Consider the following 19,023-nt stretch of genomic DNA (forward strand, 5'->3'; position numbering starts at 1 on the left):
GGATAGTCCGGCCTTTTGGCAGCTTGTAAACCACTGTCAGCCAGCGAGCTCTATGAAAGGAGGGTTGTGCTCGATTTCAAAGGCTTCCACATCAGGTTGATCAAAGGTTTTTAGCCTGAATACAACTCTCCTAGTTCTTCTGGTTTGGAACACGTTGGATGGTGGCTGCTGACTCCTTCCAAAAAGCAATGTTCTGGAATTTTCTATGAAACAATGCTGCTTTGTCGTCAGCCTTCTGAAACCGCCTTTAGATCCCTATCGCGTTCCTGCTCAGCTTACAGTGCCTTTTGAATACATTCCAACCCGAGTAAAAACACCATCACGCTATCAGAATTAATCTTACGACACAGTGATCGTCAAGAGTTAGGCATAACAGGGTCGCCTACTTTATGTAAGTAACAGTATTGGTGACCAATAATATTACGTTTCCTACGTTTTTCTTTATATTTTTATCATCTGATGTCCATTTATTAATAGCACTCTTGTAGATCCAATCATCAAAACTGACGTCCTCGTTATGCTTATTCTACCCATGACTGCCCTGACCTAAGGCTCTTATCTTAACTTGATGGTCGGACTTGAGCACTGCAAAGATCCCTCGGGCTACACTGATTGAAAATTCCTTCCACAAAGTGCCAAGAAGGCCAAAGGGGGAGCAGTCAGATTAGCAACAGCGAGACCTCGTGTTACGAGGCGGTCCGAGAATAAAGTCGTACTGTTCTCTGCGATATGAGTCCGAAGGGAGGAAGGTCTGTCCCTCAGGCAAACAGAATGTCCACAATAATGAAAGGAGCGATACTGCCTTCTCCCGAAGAAGGATCGGTTAGAAAAGGTCAGCCCTAATGACCGCACCATCCGACCACTCAGCAGTTCAATTGACCTCCAGCGGACCGCACCATCCGACCACTCAGCAGTTCAGTTGACCTCCAGTGCATTATTCTGAATACGGTCCCAAAAAAACCTTTTCCACTGTCTTGCGGGTCAGACTTCAGAGTCAAAGCCTCTTGGCGGGGTACACCAACCAAACCCCATTCCTTGGCTTGGGCAACCGGGAAGTAATGTTTGCCCGCGCAGTTCGGTTTTCACCGATATCCCTTTCTAACCCCTTCCCACCACACAAACAAACATCACTGGGGCTGTTTGACTGTCAGTTATCTGACCAAGGGGCCTTATGCTCCTCGGTGCCTAGTAACAGTAAACAAAATAACACCCTTCTTAATCCACGAGATCCTTTCTATATAGGAGCTTTTTACGTTGCTTGCTGAAACCTTGTACTCCATTAAAATTGATGTATACTATGTGTCCAAAACTTGCTTATGTCTGAAGCGTGGTTTTACACTTCAAACCTCCAAGGACGAACTCAGTTCGTTCACATTCCACCCTTCGTGTGTCTAGTGATCCAGAGGTGATGACTCATGAGATATATGAGTTGCACTCAACTCCATAGCTGAACGCGTTTTGTTGGATCGGACCCTAGTGAACAGTCCGTCCGGTTATCCAGCTTAAACAAGCCCAAAGCCTCTCGACATAAAATGCGATGTCTGATCGTCATGTCGGCTCATGGCCCAACGGACTGCAGTTCTGATGCTGAGAAGGAGGCTTCCTAACAAGATTTATTCAGCCGCATTCTTCGAGCAAGGTGCACTGACACTGTGATTCTGTGGACAATAACAATGCCCGATTCGGTCGTCTTGGAATCACATTTGGGTGGTCCAGTCGGATTCGATGCTCGTCGCACAAATAACGGAGAGCCACTCGTCCGATCATGAACCGTTTCTAGCCGGTATGAACCGTCAGCATAAACGTTCACCTCGCCACCACCAAATGCAAATCAACTGTTATCGTTCAGCTGTAGCACCCCTTCGGGTGCCCAACTGCCATGCCACCCGAAGGGAGCACGAGGGCTGGGATACTGTTAGGTTGCCCAAGCCTAGACAGGGGAAGTCGAGAGGCAGAGGTCGGGTTCGAAACACGAAGATTCCTGTAGGTAAGTTCGCGCTCTAACCACTTGAGCCATCTCGCCCCCTAAACAACTCTGGACCCAGTTGAATCACGTGGCCATCAGCCACCGGTTAGGAGCTACAATCCACAACCGTCGTTCGTTTTGGGGAACACAACTTGATTCCTATCACGCCATAGTGCGTGCACGCCTGACTATTTGTCATCCTTCAGGCAGTTGGCAAACAGCATGCCAAATCAACATCTTCGAAGAACTATCACAGCCCAACAGTATTGATCAAACCCGGTTACTCACCACTGAGAATCTAGGGGTCTCTTAGACAGATGATGCACGAGACAGAGGGTTCTTTGCTTGGCCAGATATCCGGTGACAGCGAACAGTGTACAGTTTACTGGCAATTCTTTGAGGGGAACTTATGAAGTTATCGTTGACTGCCTGTTCTCTCTGGCTGATCGGTCACATGACTTATCTTCGGCACCACTACAGACAACTTTTTCGGCATATTCAGTGCTCTGGCACTCCTGGCCAAAAGCTCAAATACCATTCAGCTTGTCAGATATATGACTGAGTGGTCTTCAGTTACAGTCCTAAAAACTAACAGACGAATGGATGTCTGATTTAAACAATGCCTGATTTTATGCTGCTTACCCTTGAATGCCTCGCTTCGTCTCGCTCTAGTCCAATTTTCAATTCGAGAGTCCGCAGCTTTAGGTTCAAAAAGGGTAACTATTTTATCCTGGTTATCGCTACCAGATAGTTGAAACCTCATCCCAAATCTGAATTTTTTTTTTGGGTACCGTTCACTGGCCGTCACTTAATGCGTATAATTTTCGTAGGAACAATATGGCTGGACTTGGCGGATAATTATGCCACTCTGGAAAAAAAGACCATGAAAGCCTACCTCCTTTTTTGTCTCGTGGGATGTCAACAGCTGCATCAAGTCCAACAATATAACTGTTCAACCGATTGGCGATAGTAAGTAGTTTCTGATCTTCGTCATCAATCGACGCCAACTCCTCATCGGCCACAGTGGAGGTTTCCGAATCCACAAGGACAATTGCGGTTCGATCGGAAAACCGGTTGATGTAGTACCTCCCGATTTGACAGCTATTCAACCATGGGTGATGCAAAACAGTCTAAAAAGAACGTCGTTGGACAACATGTGGATAGCTTCTCAGTAGATTACTAAACAGCAAAACGAGAGACAGCAAAAATCAACTTTCCCCGTACTTTCCTCATCCTCCCCAGTTCAGAAATCTCCCAGACACCCCGGAATAGTTCGTGGCGTGGGAATTTCTTCTGCCTGTATTTCCTTGTCAGACGCTTATCACTTGTAGGTGGATATCTATACAAAGAATAGAGGGAATATTGCTACGCGTGGTACACGAGTAGGACTTGTTAGCCTCACGAACTCTCAGGTCTAGTTTCAGGCGCAATGGAGACACGCATCGGTGAAATATATCTCGGCATGCCTAAGTTTCTTATGAAGGGAGATGAATGGAAGTTAAACAGAAGGGAACAGTAGAAGCGAGTGAGTCGTGTTCAGTATTATGAATACTTGCAGTTAGTTGGAAAACTTGTCTTAGTTGGCTCATACTATGTGAACAAGGCGACTCCTACTCCCGTCTGTTGAGGAAGAACAGAGATTGGGAAGCTAGCGAAGTACACTCGTTTGCGAACAAATTTGGTTCTGCAAGAGACTCACCTGGAACCCAGCTGAATCTCTCGTTTGTGATGCTTCCGTACAGAAGTCCTAAGCGTTCCGCTCTTGAAATCATCAGGTTACCAGTTCGTTTCTACTCGTACCTATTTGCAGTCTATTGTTGTATATCCCTGCCCGTCCAAACACTCTCGACGCTCCGTCTTGTCATGCTCACTGAGCAGCTTTCACGTGTACAATTCATATTGCTCCTGCATTACTAAGCATTTGTCGACACCAGCTGGGTACACCCGCTTGCCTTTCATTCGGCATTACCATGGATACGTGGATATTCGTGCTTTAGGTGCGAATCAACTGATTTGGTCTTGTTTGACTCAGAACCCCCAAAACGAATGCCAACCGCCAGTTGCCCTGTAGATGATCGGTGCCTATTGTCCCCTACTATGAAACCGAAAGCCATCTCTTCGACAAAAAACGATTTTGTTATTCGAAAAAATCCAGGGATAACTTGTCCGAATAGTAATACTAAGTTATCTGCTTGAGTTTTCAACCAATAATCTATTAGGATCACGATTTTGGCTTTGAAAGAAACAAAATACCCTCTAAAAAGACCCATGACAATACCGGTGCAACGCTGGATACTACTGATGAAGCATGCGGGTAGTATGTGGCCTTCTCGCAACTCCTCGCGTCCAATGGAAGGTGAGGTCTGTTAGGTAACTTGTGGAACTGCTTTACAGCGTTCGTTTACAATTGCGTGATAATCAATGAATATCCACAAAAGTTTAAGGCGCGTGGGGATGTTCAGTTTTAAAAACTGTGTACATATGAGACGTTTACTTTCCTGTCCGATAGTCTGTAACTGTTTAGTTGGTGTTTGCTCAGTATCAAATTCGCGGTGAAGGGCTTTCCTGTACGCATTCCCTTTAATTGTCGGTGAAACCTAGATATACGATATGCCGCACGGAACTCTTCAGGCCACGTTAGGCCTCATTCCATCACGATTGTAGCAGTGATTTAAGGGAAGCGGCAAAAGACAGCCAGTACTCAGCTGTAACTGATGGCAAAGCTGTTGATGACTTGTACGGACATACTCGACTACTTTGAGGTTGATAACCGTAGGAGTAGAGGCCGTACAGACGTAAAACCCTTCTGGTTTGAACTACGGACCTTAGGGTCAGTGATTTCACGCCTTCACCACTGGGAAACCTCAGTACAGAGTTCACGATACTTGGTTTGGCAAACATGTTTGCAATAACATGCCGTCAAGTAGAACGTCCTACCATTTTACTGCATCAATTAAATGAGCCCTGTGATGAGTGCGAACCCTGACCTCATCCGAATTTACCCAGTGTCCGAAAACTGAACCTAGTTTGTAATGGAGAGCTCGTCCTATAAGTGAAGCGAATCTGTGCTCAAAACAGAATAAGTGCTCCTTATCTACTTCATCCTTATTGGTGAATTTAATTTATTAATACGCTACCCATCCGTTGCATCTCGCACCAGTTTTGGAGATGAATACCACTCAGCAACAACGTTGCTTGGTGCTGCACGGTGTTTCTCACCGGTAGTCCTATTACATGTATTCAACAACTGGCCTCTAACTGCACTAGGTTTAGAGAAAAAGACGATCTGATTACCGTTGATCAGGTGACAACACTTGACCTCCACCACCAAGCCACCCTCTGATGATGTCTCTTCACATGGTGCGGAAGCGTTTGCAAGCCAAGCTCGTCAAACAGATCAACCGCTATCCGACTAACTCAACCGATTGAAACTGCGAACGAGATCAAACGACATACTCGGTGATAAAGCTTCTGGGATAAGGGAAAGCAGTAAAAAAAACTCTGAACAAGATCTAGTCTGATCTGGAGTAAAGTGGTTTTTCAGGGATACAAGCCAAAGGAAAACGACAGATATGATTTGTAGATGCCGTGAGTAAATTAGGGGATGTTCAGCCGAGACTTCGTCCCGCCCATGAATCAGTCTAGGCTGACAAGCCCATGAGCACTGCTCAGTTGATTAATCTTTGCCTGGAATCGATAACAATGTACATTTGATGAATCCATAAGGAGAATTCAACTGGTCACCTCCCAGTCAGTAGTTGGGGAATTCGCTGCTCGGCCACGGATGACAGATCAGCAAAACGTAGTCGAAAACTGAGCGGTCATTTTTCTACCAATGAAACGTGACACCGTCTGTTAAAACGGTCCTTATTTGTTTAACCGAAACAAGGACTTGTTAACTGATGAGAATCAACTTCGGAAGCTGAATTACTTATCTCAGCTAACAAAGGAAACGTGTCAAGTTGTGTGGAACTAGTTCATCCACCATTTGGACACAAAACTTACATTAGTACAGGCCAAATCATAGAGATATGGGTAGACTTGTCCAATATTCTGGGCATCTCTGACACTTCTCTCGTCCACGTTTAATTTGAACAGTATCCTCAATTCTGAAACAAATTGCCAGAGAAACCGCTAGAGACGCCGACATCGAAGGCTAAAATTCAAAGTGAATTACGTTAACTCGCTTAGCTGTTTAAATATATATCTCAGAGTTTTACAGAGTTTGTTGACTGATGTATGACAGCTCTTTACAAGTAAATTCAGTGAACAAAAGTAAAAATCCAAAATGTAGGGGTCAGGTGAGATGCGAAGTCGGGGAAACTGTTTAACCAACCCACTCCACCGCTAAACAAGTCCGGTAAGCGGACTTGAGTAAAGATCTGAAAGTTTGGATTTCCTGGAAAGTTCTAAACATAGGTGTAAACGAAATGGTCAAGAACGAAAGATCCAAAATTTTGCACTTGATTGGGGGTCGTCTTCACAGCTCACAAGGCAGAATTTGTCGCCCTACCACGTAATGTATTCGTTTTGCGGAATATGGTTAACGAAAGATCCAAAATTTTGCACTTGATTTGGGGTCGTCTTCACAGCTCACAAGGCAGTATTCTCGCCCTTGCACAAAATGTATTCGTTTTGCGGAAACTGGTTCCCGCCAGTAAAACAGTCAAACTAGTAAACGTGAAAATCTATTGTGAGGAGTTCACCATGGCTCAGTGCAAGTCGTGCACTTTGATCCTAGTGAGGATATCATAGCTCAAATACACCCATTTGGACCTACAGGTATGCTTCCCGGAGTTCAAATCCCGGTACTGCAAGGTAAATGAACTACTGGTTAGGTCTAATGAAAGCGGAATTCGTATCCGGTGCCTGTCTTGTTTGATGTGAACTCACCAGAATAATTGCACCAGAACAACAGGGGGACTGCTTGGACGAGTGTTGTGAATTCGTATCTTGTCAAGCCTAGGATCCCATTGTTTGGAAGGATTGCTCACATTACCCTCCTTGTTCTTCAATTACGATGCGGCTGGAGATGTCTTCAACGTTCTTCCTATCCTGCTCCTTGTCACTGAACGGACGTGAGGAGAAACTACACAAGTAGATTTTGGCCCATTTAGCTCTTGATTCAAATGGCTATTAAGAGATGTGTCGTTGTAACGGAGCCAAACGAACCCGTTATTCAAGAGCACCATGAAAAACATCAGTGTTTTCGGGATCTTGATGACAGGTCAGTACATTTTTAATTATTAGAATAGGGGGAAATGATGAAATAAACAGCTAAGATTTGTTACTAAATTAGAGAATGGGGGAACACGGGCGATTGGTTGCAGTGCACCCCACGTCGAATCTAACTGGAAGCTGTCAGACAGCATACAGAACGTTCAAGCTACTTGGGCGATCGATTCGTGTCACATGACTAAGGAAAGCTCAGTGCTTGCCTTTGGCAGCTTAGTACCGGATTTTGCCAACGTATTGTCATCGCTTCGGCTGTGGTCAAGCCACACTGGATCGATACTGACAGCGTATTGGGCATTTGGTAGACGAAAGATGATTCGTTCGGATCGATCACGTAACTGGCGTCAATCATGTGGGACATGACTGAGTTTTTAGCTGAATCGTTCAATCTGGTGATGTTCCGGCAAGAGATGCTCACGTATTCTCTTAAGAGGTTGTGTTATGCGCCCAACATATTCTGCTTAACGGCAACACGAGATAATGATAAATAAACGGCTTTTGGATGGCGACTGGCATCTTGCTGTTGAGGTATAGGTTGAGCAAAGGATTGGTTGTAAACCAAGACCGTAGAGTTGCAGTAGGATTTGTGTCCTTTAAGGGTTGATACAAGCGACGATTGATTGTATCGGCCTACAGATCGCCTTCATAGGGTAGACTCAGAAAGAGTGAATTCTTGGCAACGATCGTGATAGATGGTTGAAAAGGCTGTTCGGGCATATTCTTGGTTATAAATATCTACGGATAATCGTTGGCTTTGTACGCGTTAGCAGCTTGCCTCCGTCCAGTGCATCCGTGAACCGAATGCTCCTCTCTCAGTTAGGCAGAGTGTAAATCAGGGTTCTTTTCTGCCTCAGGGACACAAAACTATGAAAGTTTGTGTACTGTCCCGTCCAGGCGGGCTTTCTGGAAACGGACCTGTGAATTGAAACCGAAGGTAACTTGGCTAATTAAACGCCCAAGAAGTGGAATGTGCTGACACTTTTGGTTCCAAGAGTGAACTGAGTGAAGGGATGCTCTTGGTTGAAGTCGTTCAGGATAAAGTCTAATTTGGAGCTGTTCGCTTTTACACAGTGCCGACTAACGCATCAGTATTAAGGGATATGCTCCCCGTGTGTCAGGTGCATGATGGCGAACCACCAGCGGTTTAATCGCAGAAACGTAGATAAATAAACTTCACTTACGTGTATGTTCTGTTTTCAAAACAAATTTCAAGGTACGATTTGTGGGAAAACTGTGGATATATGCACACAGACACACATGTGTATAAGGAATGAAATTTGCACGGTTACCTAAAACGCACCACTGAAAGAAAACATCCCGTCCTCCTGGACATGACACCCGGAAAGATTTATCTACCGATGTTTGCTGCAGTACCGACTTAGAGCCATAAAGAAAAACCGAAGAGAATGGGCGAAATTTACCAGATGACCGTTCACCATCAGTCTGAATCTCGTGGCAAAATAGAGTTGGGTATCAACCACGGAAACAAGATAATGTATGCCTCTGTATGTACAGTTTCAACTCTTTCGACAGACTCCACAAGATAGACCTGAGCGATCACACAGAAGGCAGTAATTTCGCTCAAGAGCATAAAAGCCTCACGTGACTTAGGATTCATGCAATCACGTGACCGAATCAGTGGACAAGCAATTACATTACGCCGGCGACAGATCATGTTAGAACGAATCAAAATCAGGGTTTTTGGATCGAACGGGAGGTTGGAAATATACCGAGTACTCCGCAACGAAAGCGAATATGAAGATTTCATTCATCCTACCATCGGATAGTATAACGTATGGGGATAACGTATCGGGATAGTCTTCAGTCCTAACTAGCTGAGGGGGGGGGGCGTAGTTAGAAGAAGAAGCGTTCAGCTGTAGCACTCTTGCGGTGCCTAGCTGCCATGCCACCCGAAGGAAGCATGATGTCTGGGATACCTCCAGGTTGCCCAAGCCTTGACAGGGGAAGTCGAGAGGCGGAAGTCAGATTCGAACCACGGACCTTCCGGCAGCAAATTCGCGCTCTAACCACTTGGGCTATCTCGTCCCCGTAGTTAACCTAACGTAGTGAACCCGATTCCGGTTCCGTATACTGGTTATGCAATAATCTGTCATATGTTTTTGATTGGTGCTAATGAGTTGAGCTTAACGGAAACTCGGGAACCGCACTCTCCTGATAAGCTGGTAGTAGGATGTCAAAAAACTTCTATCAACCTTGCAAGTGAACTTCTTCAACAATGATTCTTACATTCTACTTGGACTTTCGGCGTTTCGCCTTGCATTTGTGAATCACCCCATCGAACTACGCCACCAAACTTTCTGAAATTGTGGTATTGTCCTCTCTGACGCTAGTAGTAAATCGTGCAACAGTAATTCGGGAACAGAAATCATTTTTAGTGGAGTTGGGTTTTATTCTTGAAATGCTCTTGGAAAGGGGAACACGTTTGTAGTATCTTCTCAATTTGTATTGCCCTGTGATCTGAATCTCCCTAGCTATTCCACAAGCTTGCTAAACATCTATGTTTTCTTCTTCGTTATGGCAGAATAGCTGGCATTTCAGGGAGATGTTTCCGTTTAGCCGTTTCTACCGTATGTCCACCTTGGTTGAAGGTCGAGAATGGATTCCTTCGTTGCACTTTGGGGTCCTGTGCTTCTTCCAGGAGTTTCATCTGTGGGTTCTCACTCAACCGTGTAGTCCCAAAGCTTCCTTATCCCTAAAAAATTATACATTGGATCAGTTTCAGTGTGTCAGTTCGTCATGGAAAAGAGAAAGGAGCTTTATAGACCGGGTTTGCTCTTCCAGAAGCACATCAGCTACGCTCATTCCCGGAGTTTCCGTCAACCGTAGGTCTAACTTCAACCCCAATCGTACAAAGTCCGCAAATGCACTCAAGTGCACATCATTTTGGTTTCCACGAGTGACTCAAGTGAATCTCGGCTGAAAACTTGTCAGTAGTGTATTTCGTCCGGAAAGCATACTGCAAGACCTCGAATATCGTACCAACTGAAACGTAAGGCAGTTTGCGTGCACCACATTCACTTGAAGACTTACACGAAACAGAACTTCTGGTGAGAGTGAGTTGAGTCCCCTGTGAAGGTAAACCTGATGTACGAATGACATATACTCAGCCAGTAAGCTGAAAACGTGTTTTCGCCCCACACAGTCCAGACTGCATTCTCTATTGTTGTGATTTCCCAGTGCGAGAATGACCGGCTTTACTTACCCGCCACCAGTACTACTAGTATAGTGGCGGATACTACTGATGAGGCATGCGAGTAGTATGTGGTTTTCTAGAAGGTGAAGTTTATTACGGAACTTGCCAAACTGCTTTGCAGCGTTCGTTTGGAATTGCGTGATAGTCAATGAATATCCATGATACTTCAAGTAGGCGCGTGAGGATGTTCAGTTTTTAAGAACTAGGTGCACTTTCTGTCCAAGAGTTTGTAACTGTTTAGTTGACGTTCGCTGAAAGGCGGCCTCACAGCGAGGGGCATTCTCCCTTACCCTAGTACTGTGGCGTGGACTACTCCGTTGCGGTCGAACTTGGTTGCCAAGCCTTCGGTTCTTTGGAGCATCATGCTTAATGGGAGTTTGGTAGTGTTGGACACTCACCACTGTATATGCGAGCCGCTCGTATATGACATCACACATTGTGTATTCCAGCGAGGGGAGGTAGTACCCGAGTTTTTTTCGGAGGTACTTGTGTCTGGGCACCCAGATTGCGTGAACAATCAGTGTTGTGTTGAACAGCCGCAACTATCCACTTTGATTGCTTTTGATGTGAGGTGAGAACGACCAACCCAGTATTTTTCAAGTGAACGACAACTTTATTTCCCGTCCCTGCTCCTCCTGTTGTGATTTTTTATCACTTTTATCTTCAGCCCTCCTACGGACAAACACCTTCACATCACAAAACTGGAAATGCAATGAGAAATTTGAACGGACCTGAAAGTTTGTCACGTGAGCCGCTGTAGCGACAGCCAGGTGTGACGCGTCAACCTGTATGACAGGAGCTTTAGGTTTTCCAGAATCATGTTGATAACCAGTGTCAGAACAGATGAGACGCTCGAATTCAACAATGAATTTGAACTAAAAATCAGATTTTTTATCGTTGTCGGTTGCCATTCAATCTTGTAACTGTGGAATCATCAAACATCATCTAACATCCTTTGGATGGAATTCAACAAGACTGATAATCAACTGATCTGTAAAGAAAAGGTTGTACCCTGAATGTTGTACTTTTGAAGAAAGCGAGCGTGTGTGCCAACTAAGTATTAGTCCTTTGTACTGCGGAAAAAAGCCTTCTGGATATGTTACAAAATGCGGTTAACGTTCTCTCACTACCATTGTGAACTCAGAAATTCAGTAAATCGCCAAACTGAATGATGTATGCATTTATTCCTTTAAAACAAATTGTATTTACAAATATCACGTCATGTTTGATTCTGACTTACCGGCACAAATCCCTGTGTGAGTGTGGAACGTGAGGAAGAAACAAGGATACGGCTTCCAGCCTTTGGGTCCATAGATTTTGTTTCTTCTGGAAACTTCGGCAGTATAAATGGTTCCATAGGAAATGGCTTCCAACTGGGAGCTTGTCAAATTTAACCTCTCGTAGATGAAAGATGATACTCAGGTTGTCTACGAGTAGATGTTCTGCAAACTACAATGGTCTGGAGGCCCTACATCTGCAACCTGTTGCCAGGTACTTTGGGACAGTAAACATTCTACCCTCCTCGGGAGACCTCAATGAGTGGCCCCTCGTCAGCTTTGGATTAGCATGCTACACTGAGGAACAGGGAACTCCAGGAGAGTCGTGAGATCCTCTTCTCGTGAGTTGTCTCTGTCCGACTAGTTCTACTGGTTTAAAGCCTCAGTGTGTGAATTTTAACTGCGGGCCACATAACGACTGCATGGAAACGAGTGAACAAGCACCGGATGTTACCACACCAAAAGTGACACTTTGCATCTTTCATTCCCAACGACGTATACTAACCCTCAGGAGTGAACGTGGCGTAGACGTCCGGCGTCCTTTACACAAAAACTGTTGGATCAGTTAGAATTTTGTGGTAGACTAACGCATGTTCACAACTGCAGCGTGTTCGCATCAAAGTAATGTGTTGGTGAGTCGTTCGTGACGAACCAGAATCCCTAGCGGCGAAATGGGGAATGTGTTACGCACAGTCTTAACTGTTGTCGACGAACAGACGACAAATTAGCGAGAAGAAATGGAGTCGGTCTCTGTCAGACTAAGTGCTGCATGATGCTCGCAATTCCTGTCTGGCGTCCGCGTGATTCTCTTTTCATGTGGTTAGAAACTCCCCTGAAAGCGGTGGGCTAATGTTGTATTGTTGATGCCCCAAGGACTTGGGACGTATCCGCACCAGTTCCACATCATTCCCTTTTCCTTCCACTCTTCGTTGCGGTTTTGTGGTGGGAAAGCCTATTGGAGCAGCGGAACTGAAACATCTTCAGGTGTTCGATAATCGTTGTCTCAGAACCATAGCTCGTGTGGGTTGGTGTCGGCGAATCCCTAATCAGGCAGTTAGATACCGCGTGTTCGGTTGTGCAACGGGTACTTCCAACGAAAAGGTGTCAGCACCAGAAGCTCTGTTGATTGGAACATGTGTTGCGTATGCCGAATCATCGTTTGCCGAAGAGAGTGCTACGGTCCATGCCCAAATCAGAGTGGCGTGAGCATAGAGGTGGCCAACCCTTGACTTGGCGGAGGAGTATGAAGGAGATCACGAAATGCTTGGGTGCTGTCGGTGCTACCCACCTTCCAGGATGGGGGACCGTGTGATGCCCTCTGCGCCTGGTTGGAGACACTACAAGATATGGCTGCCAACCGATATCAGTGGCGTTCTTGTCAGTTTCGATCCAGATTGACTGAGTGAGTGTCTGGAGGTATAGGCACTTCAGAATGATTGTGTTAAGCTAGCACTAATTCCATTCCCCGTCCACCTTCACTCTTTTCTATACAATAAGGCTTTTAAATAAATCATGGTTGTACGGCAATGAGGCATCGGTGTTGAACACTGATGTCATGCTGTTGTTGTTGTTGTTGATGATGATGATGACGATGATGATTTAACTGTAGGCGACATAAATACTGAATGAAAATGACTGGACAAGCGCAGGACGTTACCATACACACCTGTCGTTCTCAGTCAGAGATATTATCGCTCAGGAGTGAACATGGTGCAGCTTTCCTGTACTACGCGTTAGGAATGAACTTTTGAGAGACGCGGTCGGTTCTATCGTGCTGTGGAAACTTCAATCAGAGTTTTGTTCACGCCAAAAGCTGCGGTTTCGGGCCATGTATTGCGCATGCTCAATCACCGATTAGATGTTTTACTTGTCCTATTCAAAGAGGAGCAGTTGTTAACCCCTGATCTTGCAGAACGGTGCAAGTCGCTTTTCGGGATGGGATCGGTCTGATCTCTATTATACTTGGTTGTAGACGCTGTTCCTTTCCGCTGTAAATGGCCTTCTTGTTGTCAGTTTCTATCCAACTTAGCTGATTGCGCGCCCGGAGCTGAAGGTATCACGGAATGGTTCTGGTTGGCGCTGACTCCCTTTCCCATTCACTTTTATTCTTTTCTTCACAGCAAGGCTCTCAAACAAATGATGATTATAGGCCAGCGAAGCGTCAGAGTTAACTGAATACTACCGATAAAGATGACAATAAACGCATTACCAACATCTTGACACTTTCTAATCGAACCGTCTGCCTAAAGTTGTTTTCCGGGCTTAGGTTGTGTGAATCCCACTGACAGCCCCGCATTTTGATAAGATGCTCACGTTCGTCAATTTTGCTGACGGTGAGTTGATTTTGAGCTTTTTCTTTCAGAAAATACGATTTCTTGGGACCAGATCCCTACAATTCGCTTTTCTTTCCGCCATCCTCCACTGTGGTTAACCTGGAATTTCTAAATGAGAATAAATCTGGCCACTCCAACTTTGGGTATGGGCTTTTTTCACCGTGAATACAACCTTTTCTGTACTCTTTCGTGCACTTATCTGTTAGTGTCGTAAAGTCCCTTGGTTAAATTAACAGAACTACTGATTTCAGAAAGTGTCTTGACCATCGCTTCCTGAATGGTACATCGTGGACACACATTAATCTCTTGCCAAGGCTAAATTTCTCCATTACTTGGGCACCCTTTCGGTGCCCAACGGGCATGCCTCCCGAAGGAAGCACGAGAGCTGGGATACTGCCAGGTTGCCCAAACCTAGACAGGGGAAGTCTAGAGGCAGTGTTCGGGTTCGAACCACGGACCTTCCGGTCGGTAAATTCGCGCTCTAACCACCACTGAACCATCTCGCCCCCATTAGTCGGAAATAAATGCAGAACCCTTTACGCTTGAGAGAGGCTGCCTCACAGAACAGGCCGGAATGCTTAGTGCTCTTTGCGAAGTCATTTCATCCTAAAACCAGATTAGTTTTGAAATTAGTTTTTTTGCTGCATAATCGAAGTGAACCCTGGTGAACACTTCGAGGATACACCAGTTCTCATGCCACCCCGTTTGAAGTACAACAATACAGTTACTTGGCTACTGACCCATGAAAATTGATGTGGACCCTTCTATCATGAAGAGGTCTAGAATGGCTAAAAGCTACCACTATTTGTTCAAAATTCAAACCAATGTGTTGTATCTAACTCCTGTTTCCGCTGCCTACTGCTGAAAAAGGACTCCTCAACAAGGAACACAACGGCTTTATTACAAACAAGCGAGTGCGAGAGTGTGAGCGCGAAAATACAATGACGTCAGGCTGTCTGATTGGAGCGCACCGTCTGACCTTGGTCTAACGCTGTCTCGCGCTGTCTGGCTTTGATACAAGTCTGTCACGCGCTGCCTAGTGTGGGGGCGTTGTCTGTCTGGTTAGCATTTAGCATCCAGAAGGTTACTTTCATGATCTTGACCTTCCTGATACACTCCCTGTTGGTGACGGTGTGGCATAAAACGCAGTTCAAGTGCACCACCATACACTGATGGCGATCTGATCGCCTAGTATTTCAAAATACCTGAACCCATAGCCAGAAAGATCAGGAATTGACAGCAAAATAAAGCAAAGTCTCAATTTAGTTCGATTTGAATTTTTCCGTTCAGTCGAACAGGACGCGTACAGGCTGCTAGAACCCACAAAAGCACTCAGAAATAAGCAATGTTTCAGTCATCACCATCAGCACTTACCTGCTAATAGAAGATAGACCAGAAAAAACACCGAAAAAATCGTCCACTCATGGCGGGCCATGGTACCGGAATTTTCTTGAACTTCCGCGCGTGTGCCATTTTTCTAGGTATATATTGGTATTTTCTGAAGTGGCCTTGATCATTAGAACTGGGAGGCGAATAACAGTTTCGTTTTGATTAGGTCAGCCCTCAGGTAATTCGAGAGAAATCCAGATGCCTTATTACCTGTGGACTGAGATAATTAGAATCCCATATACAGCTCATTAATAATGGAGCGAATTGTTCACTAATGGGAGAGTTCCATTCAATTAACTAGAAACGCGTTTGGTTTTTTAATTGAAACTCAGGCGTTCAAAAAACCGTGCAGGAAATAACTTCCTGGTACTCATCAACACAACGGTTGAAAGCAGAACAATGACAATCTTGTTAAGGATGGAAATCTACGAAAGGTTAGCCGCTGTTTTCAAATTGCATATTATTAAAACATGAGGCAAATACAGTCACCATCATCAGTTGAACGACTACGATACTATTGACTTGGCACGGTTCGCTGAGCTCAGCGAACAAGCCAACGACAACCATCTACGCTACCTGAGCTACCGACATTTTCCTCTATAGAGGACGAGGGAAAACTGTCTTCAACATGAACGCGTTTATTTCTGTAAGAGTGACTGATTGAGTGACTGACCGACTGACAGACTGATTGCCTGACTGACTGTCTGTCTGACTGATGATTGACTGATTACCTGTCTGTCTGTCTGTCTATCTGTCTGTCTGTCTGTCTGTCTGTCTGTCTGTCTGTCTGTCTGTCTGTCTGTCTGTCTGTCTGTCTGTCTGTCTGTCTGTCTGTCTGTCTGTCTGTCTGTCTGTCTGTCTGTCTGTCTGTCTGTCTGTCTGTCTGTCTGTCTGTCTGTCTGTCTGTCTGTCTGTCTGGCTGGCTGGCTGGCTGGCTGGCTGGCTGGCTGACTGACTCATTGCCTGATTGACTGAATAACTGACTGACTAATTGTCTCAACTTCCACTTCCGTATCAAAATATAATTAGTCACCCTCTGAATTCCCTCAAGGGCATAGCTTTACCATATCCGTTAGTGGGGAACCTAAGAAACTGAACGAAAAATGGAGAACGAGACAAGGTTATTCCGATAGCGTTCCGTACGCCATATAACTGTGACGAGTCTTCAGTGTATGGCTGAGCCTGGATGTTGGAGCCCTATGACTCCCTACCGCACACAAGTGTTCAGAGTTTGATTGGACAACATCTTCACTGCCTGAGACACTCAAACGAATGAGTTTGTAGTACAGTTCGATTGTCCCCTGTTTTGGTGCATAAGACATTGTACTGGCTTCAAACGATGAACACGTGATCATTTTCATTTTAAATGACCGTGATCGATTTTTCACGTGTGCGCTGCCTGCGTGAATTCACTTCTGCCCTCAGTCTACCTCTCATAAAAAATTCCTGACAAAGATGAAACAACTATCGAAGCCCAAAGTGTTCTTAATGCTTGTATGCCTCGTACTGTTTTCCACAATGTGGATGTTACGGACGATTATGGTGTCACTTGAATGCTCCACGTAAGTGTGCAATCATGCAAAAGGCTTTTTTGTGTTTCAGTCTCCTTCCTGTAGTGCCTCTTACAAGAACGTTTCGGATCTGCAGAAATAAACTCATTTGCAAATCAATTTGGTTTTCAAGAGAGATTCAACTGAATCTCTCGTTTATGGTGTTCCACAACTGAATGTGCTGCACACAGGCCACCCAATCTTTCAGTTGGCACGATATTTGAGATATCGCAGTATATTTTCATGAAGGGAACTACTCACAAAGTTGCCGCGATATCTCGAATATCGTGTCAACTGAAACACGAGGCGGCCTGTGTGCAACACATTCAGTAGTAGAACATCATAAACGAGAGATTTAGTTGAGTCTCTCGTGAAAACCAAATCGATTTGCAAATGAGTGTATTTTTCGAAGACGGTCCAATTGGGTTCAAGTAGAACATAAGGTTGATGGAAACTTGAGGAGTGCACCTACCTGATGAACCCGAAGTGGAAGGGCGAAACTGGTCATGGGCTGTCGAAGTGTTTTCAGCAACCACGTTTCAGATATGTTCAAAATTCATCAATAAAACCTAATTACCTCACTTGTAGAGACCTAACCGGATAGTATGGGCCCACACGAGTCATGAATGGTACCCATTTATTTAGTTTTAGTTTATCTTGTGAAACAAAACATATTTATCAGGTTCCACATACCGGGGGTACTGCTTAGGTGTACTGAGGATCCGGGTGTACTTTCTGGGTTCAAATTTTTTTCCAGCGTAGCTACGCAATTTCCACAAATCATGTGTGACAGTATACGACAAATACTGGTTTATACTGCAGTTGATAGTATTACAAACACTAACATGGTGCACTTTGGTCTGTCCTCATGTTTTGGAAACTGGTTCCTGTTCCTCCTTGTGAGGATACACACACACACTCACTGGTGTTACTCATTCCATTAGGACGCTGATTCCGCCTGCTCAGGGAATGGAGTCACATCGACTACGAATGTGATACAAGGGATTGACAATGGCGTTTGAAATAGTGAGGTGGTAGAATTGGTTAAACGCACATCTAGAATAAGAAAGAACATTCTCCTACACACCAAGGTGCAACATGCTCACCAATGGGTCCGTTCGAAACCCAAAGTGCGTGAAAATCTTACCTTTCCAAAGCGTCACTCAGAGATGTTACAACCTAGTGTGGAATGGATGAGAAGCTTAAATTGCCTGTGAGTTCTCGTAAAATAGAACACATACTCTGAAACGCCGAATGAATTTCTGGAAAGGATTCCTCATACTGCCTTCGTGTACGCGAGGCTTCTCAGTGGCTCTCAGTGTTCTTCTAAGCCAACCTCAAGGCCACCATTCTGTCTTTCTAACCGACAAGAAGGTTAAAAAACACTGTACAAATATCTGTTTAGGCTCAATGGAAAGCAAGTATGCTTAAGCGCTCTATAGCTCTCACACCCAAAACTTACTTTGATCCGGTTGGTTTCAACTGTCGCTCTGGAATTGTTCACGAAGGTATTTGGGTCAGCAGATCATCCGTCGCATATGCTTTTAGTTTTAGCTATTGATTATCCCCAAGTAGTTTGAAGTAAAAGAAACGGACTGCTTTGGTCAGCTGGTTGTCTAAGAGCTGTACTGCCCTTTCTCTCTCTGATCTTATTCTTTTTAGTTTTTAAAGAGGTCATTGGGCATCCAGACAGCTCCGTTTCTGAATGAAGGCTCATTTAGAAAGTGCGATTCGGATTCACGAATTCGACTAGCAGACATGGTGTTGTTCAAAGCCCCTTCTCTGAGTTTTCCCGATCTTGGTTTAACAAAAAACTTCGGCCACAATGAACAACCTAGGGGTCCCAAAATGGCAATTTTTGCGGAGCGTGAATCTCTGGGAATTTAGTCGACTAATGTTAGACAAGTACTAAGTGTTGAAAAAACAGAAAGAGTTTCCGGGAATGATCTGCACTATGAAAACTGCGATTTCTCCGCTTCGGGTGGAAGATATATGTCACTAAAGCAAGTTTTTCACTAATTCTAAGAGGAATTTTAGGAAAAACTACTGACATCTGTAT

The 19,023-nt window shown here is 44.8% G+C and overlaps 2 protein-coding genes across 2 annotated transcripts in view; both read right to left on the reverse strand.

Moving 5' to 3' along the window:
* Positions 1–935, reverse strand: part of T265_10386 (hypothetical protein) — a gene marked incomplete at both ends in the record, with an annotated part of 9,279 nt that extends 8,344 nt beyond the window's left edge. Inside the window, one exon of the mRNA XM_009176750.1 lies at positions 881–935. Within this exon, the coding sequence (XP_009175014.1) occupies positions 881–935 (55 nt within the window). The remainder of the gene's footprint in view (positions 1–880) is intronic.
* A 910-nt stretch (positions 936–1,845) lies between these two features.
* T265_10387 (hypothetical protein) lies at positions 1,846–7,562 on the reverse strand (the record flags this gene model as incomplete). Its single annotated transcript, XM_009176751.1, has 4 exons — positions 1,846–2,025; positions 2,908–3,096; positions 5,972–6,075; positions 7,436–7,562. The coding sequence occupies 4 exons, from the start codon at positions 7,560–7,562 to the stop codon at positions 1,846–1,848; spliced, it is 600 nt and encodes a 199-aa protein (XP_009175015.1).
* Positions 7,563–19,023: the final 11,461 nt, after the last annotated feature.

Source organism: Opisthorchis viverrini (genome assembly GCF_000715545.1).
Source record: "Opisthorchis viverrini unplaced genomic scaffold opera_v5_371, whole genome shotgun sequence".
In the NCBI taxonomy this organism is placed as follows: Eukaryota; Metazoa; Platyhelminthes; class Trematoda; order Opisthorchiida; family Opisthorchiidae; genus Opisthorchis; species Opisthorchis viverrini.